General features: G+C 41.5%; 1 protein-coding gene across 1 annotated transcript in view; it reads left to right on the forward strand.

Annotated features, from left to right (window-relative positions):
• Nucleotides 1–4,903, forward strand: part of PIK3C3 (phosphatidylinositol 3-kinase, catalytic subunit type 3) — a 75,580-nt gene extending 70,677 nt beyond the window's left edge. The window contains exons 25-26 of the mRNA XM_009891607.1: nucleotides 2,435–2,487; nucleotides 4,723–4,903. Of these exons, the coding sequence (XP_009889909.1) occupies nucleotides 2,435–2,487; nucleotides 4,723–4,903 (234 nt within the window). The remainder of the gene's footprint in view (nucleotides 1–2,434; nucleotides 2,488–4,722) is intronic.
• Nucleotides 4,904–6,000: the final 1,097 nt, after the last annotated feature.

Genomic DNA, 6,000 nt, shown 5'->3' on the forward strand with positions numbered 1-6,000 from the left:
GATTTCTGGTATTAGGAGGGATGGCTTCTGCTCTACCTGCAGGTCTGCACCTGCGGAATATATTCAAGGTGATTGGGAGTAGTCAGCATGCATTTACAAAAGGGAAATCATGCCTGACGAGCCTGATGGGTGCTTAAGATAAAATGGCGATCTCAGTGGACTGGGTGAAAGCTGTAGGTATTATTTATCTTGTCTTTTGCAAGGCTTTGACACTGTCTTCCATAATATCCTCATAAAGAAACTGGAGCAATATAGACTAGAGAAATGGACACTGATGTAGATTGGAAACTGGCTGATGGGCTAGGATTAGAAGGTTGCGATCAGTGGCACAAACTTCATCTGGAGGCCAGTCACTAGTGGTATACTCCGAGGGTTGATACTGAGGCCAAAATTGTTGAGCATCTTCATTAATGACCTGGATGATGGGATGAAGTGCACCCTCAGCAAGTTTGCAGACAATGCAAACTGGGAGCAGCTGATACACCAGAAGCATCAGCTGCCATCTACAGGGACCTTGACAGGCTGGAGAGATGACTACATAGGAACCTTATTGGGTTCACCAAAAGGAAGTACCTAAGTGTATGTGGTGTGGACTAGCCCTTTGTACAAGCACAGGCAAGGGGGGCAGGTGATGAGGTGGGAAGCCACTTTTCAGAGAAAGCTGTGAAAGTTTTGGTGAAGTTGCACCTGATGTGGACCACTAGCACTGGTCAACAGCTCAATGTCTGGATTCAGATCAGTGATGAGTAAAGTCTCTCGGGGTCAGTATTGGGACCAGTACTGTTCAATACTTTCATCGATGACATAGTTGGATTGAGTGCACCCTCACCAGATTTGCAGACAACACCAAGCTGAATGGTGCGGTTGACATGCTTGAGGGACGGGATGCCATCCAGAGGGACCTGGACAAGCTCGAGAACTGGGCACCTGTGAACCTCATGATGTTCAACAAGGCCAAGTGCAAGGTCCTGCATGTGGGTTGGGGCAGCCCCAGGTATCAATACACACTGGGGGATGAAGGGATTGAGAGCAGCCCTGCCGAGAAGAATGTGGGGGTACTGGTGGATGAGAAGCTGGACAAGAGCTGACAATGTGCACTCACAGCCCAGAAGGACAACTGTGTCCTGGGCTGCATCAAAAGAAGCATGGCCAGCAGGTCAAGGGAGATGATTCTGCTCCTCTGCTCTTCTCTGGTGAGAACCTACCTGCAGGGCTGCCAGCAGCTCTGGGGCTTCAGCACAGGAAGGACATGGACCTGTTGCAGCAGGTCCAGAGGAGGGCAACAAAAATGATCAGAGGGCTGGAGCACCTCTGTTATGAGGACAGGCTGAGAGAGTTGGGGTTGTGAAACACTGACACAGGCTGCCCAGAGAGGTGATAGATGCCCCATTCCTGGTAACGTTCAAGGTCAGGTTGGACAGGGCTCTGAGCAACCTGATCTAGTTGAAGATGTCCCTAGTCATTGCAGGGGGGTTGGACTAGATGACCTTCCGTCCCAAACTGTTGTATGATTCTATGCAGCAATATGATCTTGTGGCAAAGAAGGGCCACCAGCTTCCATGACCACATTAGCCAGAGTGTTGCTGGCAGGTGGAGGGAGGTGATCCTTCCCCTCTGCCCAGTGCTATGTGAGATTCACCTGGAGTGCTGTGCCGCTTTTGGGTTCCCCAGTAGAGGAGAGACGTGGACGTGCCGGAGTGAGTCCAGCAAAGGGCGATGGAGATGATCAAGTGCTTGGAGCATCTGTCATACAGGGAGAGGCTGAGAGAGCTGTGAGTGCTCAGCCTGGAGAAGAGGATGCTCAGGGTTCATACGCATACCAATGCATATGAACGCCTGATGGAAGGGAGTAAAGAAGATGGAGTCAGGCACTTTTCAGTGGTGCCCAGTGACTGGACAAGAGATAATGGGCACAAACTGAAAGACAAGAAAGTTCATCAAAGAATTTTTACTGTGAGGGTAATCAGACACTGGGACTTGTTTGCCAGAGAGGTGGCAGAGTTTCTCTCTCTGAAGATGCTTTAAAATCCAACAGCTCAATGTCCTGAGCAACCTGTGATGTTTGGCCCTGCTTGAGCAAGGGGATTGGACTTAATGAGAGGTCCCATCCACCCTCACACGTTATCTAATTCTTGCTAATGCTCTGGGGTGTCAATAAATTATTATCTCCGCTATTTTTATTATTAAAATTTACCCTTTCTCTAGTATGGAGAATGAAGTGTTTAACCACGCATATGTGTGCTGTGTTACAAGCCACAGTAAGACAGTAAAATGTTTAATTATCATATTGAATAAAACTGTCTTCGCAAAAGCATTTCTTCTTTGAATTTACATTGTTTTTTCCTTAAATCCGTCCGTGTGTAGACCTTTCTTTTAATAACAGATGGATAGTCACTTTTAAAAAGACACGTCTTTTTTACTTCATTGGCTTTAGGTGACTGCCAGACTCTCCCAGATAATTGTTACTGCATTTGTGAAGCTGTATTAGTAAGTCAGAGTTTACAGGTTTGATTTAGGTGACCTTTTCTTTTTCCATTCAGACTTGTTCTTGCTTGACCTTTCTTCAGTGCTTACAGCTGCTTTTAAAATCACTGGACAGATTTGTTCAGAATATTTAAAAATACCCGAGAATTTGAACCCAGGCTTCTAGCTCCCAGGAATGGTGTTCTAAGGAAAGGCTGATGTATACAGCAGCTGGCAAGGATTGTGTCTTCGATTTATATTTTGGGAGTTAAAAAACAAGCACACGTTGTGTACATATTGCACTTTGGATACCAGATTAGCGGATGTGACAGCCACTAATGCACACCTGATCCAGTTGTCTCATTTGGGGTTTTTACCTTTCCAGCTGACCCATGCTGGGTTCCAGCACAGAGACTTTTGGCCTCTTTTTCCTGTGCTGTGGGGTTTGGGTGTCTAAAATGAAGACAATAGTGTGTTGCTTTTAGTGCTGAATGGCTCCATGTGATGTTAGATTCTTCTGCTAGTTTGGGGAGTTCAGATTATTGCCTCCATTCATGTTCTGTAAGTAATTACACTTGCCGGCTTCCCCCTGCAAGAACACTAGATGCTTGAAAGTATGAGGAGAGTACAAAAAGAATAGTCATAAATTAATCAGCAGTTGACAAGTCTTAAGAATCCGAGGTCCATTTATATGTTTTTTTTTAAAAACTTAAAAAAAAAAAATCTATCAAAATTAAATGTAATTAATGTCTATTCTGTTTGTATTACAAGTGAGGTAGGACACTTTAGTGATATTTAGGACTTCATTAGTCAAAATCATTATCTTTTTTTGTCTGAGGCAGTCTTAAGAATTTGCTGCCGGAATCTTCACAGAGTCTGTAAATCGTTGGAACAAATGAACAATTAATGCGTCATTGAATTTGCTGTAAAGGGGTCATCTTACACAATGGCCAACTGAAGCTTTCAGTTTGTTCATGTATAAAGCTGCGTTGCATTGCCGGTGGCCTTGTTCTTAATAGTAATATAAGTAGTCTAAAAAAAACCAATAACAAACAAAAAAAACCCCACACTACACAGGTATTATGACATATGCTTAAGCAGCAGATTTTGGCCTAATGCCACACAATTTTTCATTTGAAATGCTCTTCAGCATGTTTTTTTTTTGTTTATCAATAGATACTTATTTTCTTACTGCCTCCAAAATAGGCCTACAAGGAATCTGTGCTGTCTAGTGCAGCAGTTAAGAGTTTTTAATAAGGTTGGTTATTATAGAAACTGTTGTGTATCAGCATTCTATGTCACTCTCTAGTAAGTAAAGCTCTTGGATAAAGCAATCTAGGTATTTTGGCATCATCTTGGTATTGTTCTTTTGTAACAATATTGTAAATTGAGTTCTGTTCTTCTGTGTTATGAAGTCTTTAGTTTCTAATGCATCTCTGTTATCTTATAAGATATTTTACAGACCTTTTTATGTAGTACTTGTCTCCTTAATGGTTATCAAAAAACTGTTGTCTCAAAAGTAAATAAATTTAACATTTAGAATAAGTTAATGGTGTTCTACAGTAGTGCTCAAGAGGATAAAAAGTGCATACTAATTTCAGTTAATACTAATGAAGACTGGATAGCCATTTCTCCCTGGAGAGTCATTTTCATTTTAGCAGCATTATTTATTTCTGCAGAGGAAGGAAGCAGTCTCCAATTGAAGTGACTAATTTCACATTTTATTTCCCTTGTAAATTTACAAGTCAACTCGGTTTCATTCTGGGCTTCTGTTAAGCACTGATTAAAAAGTGAAAGCTTGGGGGATGAGGAGCGTCCCACCTAAAACGTAGCTGTAGAATTTGGGGTTGTACTAATGGTTGGCTGCTCTCTGTTTAGAAACAAACACAAATTAAGCTGTAAATGTTGAGTAGCTTTAGAATACCTCCGGCTGTGGTCCCAGTCCAGCTGCATCCCAGAATGCAGCTGTGGTTCCTTTCCCTTAGGACAAGGCTACTGTTTTCCTCCTATTGGATGCCAAAATAAAATAGGAAACATCTACCAGCAGGATTGTGTAGACTGGATGAAACCATTTGTCAAGGGGCAAATAGAGTTGGTTTCCAAGCTGTTTGTTTTCCTGAAGGGTTGTGAAAATTGCCTGCCTTTAGGCATTTCACCATGCTTTTAAACATAGGGTTCAATTTACGCATAACTTCTGTTCTTTGAGAGTGAACCAGGTTGAATAAATGCTGTGCTATGTGTTTTTTTGTTTTCTTTTAGTATTGGAGAAAATAAGCCTTTTGCCTATCTGCGGTGGAAACAAGGAATGCTCAAGAAAAAAGACTCTCTCAGGCCCTTGTGGACAGTTTTGGAAGGTGAAAGCTGCAGGTTTGGTAGCATGAAGAATTCAGAACTCAGGAGGTGGAGAAGCTTTTTGAGTGTCCGTTCTATGAAGGTTTGAAAACAACCTTTTTCCTTTTTATTTTTAAAAGGAAAATGGTTGGTTATACCATCCTTCAGGCTCAGATACTATGGCATTTTTTTCTAGTGAAAACATTTGAGCCTCAAAGGTTGAAGTAAGCAACTTCCTCCTAAGCCAAAGATAACTGGAAGAGGCTGGATTTGATGGTCAATTCTTGTACCTGTTAATATATTTTCTTATTTATAACAGAAATCATTGCTGTACTGAACATGGGTATGTACAGAGTTACAGCACTGAGGCTACAGTTCCTCCATGCAGAAAAAACACAAAACCCACAAAACTATGGCAATCTCCTCTCTTCCCTTCCCAGCAACTTTGTTCCTTGAATAAGTTTTAAATGTAATTTGTATGATCCTTTATTTCCCACCTTTGGCAATGTTATCGTTTAGAAAGGACAATCATTTCCTCCCTGCTTACAAAAATGTTCTTAAGTGCTGATAAGTTAGCCAGCTGTAGGCAGCCAATTAAATCATCACTAACAGGCTCAGCAACCGGAATGCACAGTGAGCTGTTCAGTATTTCACACTTTAACTCTGAATGTTTTCTGTACAGTGATTATATATTCTTGACTCTAATAAACTCTTTGTTGTTGCAGTCTTGAGGTGTTCTGTTTTGTCTTTTTCATCTTACCTGCTGAGATACGGCATACTAGAGGATTATGTTCATAACGCTTGGCTTTTTGCAAGGATTTTCACTCCTCAGTTTGCTTGATGCAGGAATAAGGCCACTCATAAAATGACTTCTGTGCCGCATGTTGAGTTCATAATGAATCTGTTTTGAATGATCAACAATGTAATTAGCTCTTCGTAAATGTGTGGATCTCTTCAAAGGGTGCTCTGATACTCCTGTATTTTTTTTAATAATAATTTAAGTCAGGAAGAAATCCCTCCCAATTACAAAGGTGAGAAGGACTGGTTTGAATCTGAATCTGCTATTTGTGTGTCAGGCTTGTTTTGTGCTTCTTTTGCTAGCAAACACCAGAAGAGTGTTGATGGAGGAAAATCCATTAGGGTTGTGATGGGTCCTTAGTTATTTCAGTGTATTACCTGAATTTGCTAGTTAAACACAACATTGGT

Source organism: Charadrius vociferus, unplaced genomic scaffold (assembly GCF_000708025.1).
Source record: "Charadrius vociferus isolate BGI_N301 unplaced genomic scaffold, ASM70802v2 scaffold599, whole genome shotgun sequence".
NCBI lineage: Eukaryota > Metazoa > Chordata > Aves > Charadriiformes > Charadriidae > Charadrius > Charadrius vociferus.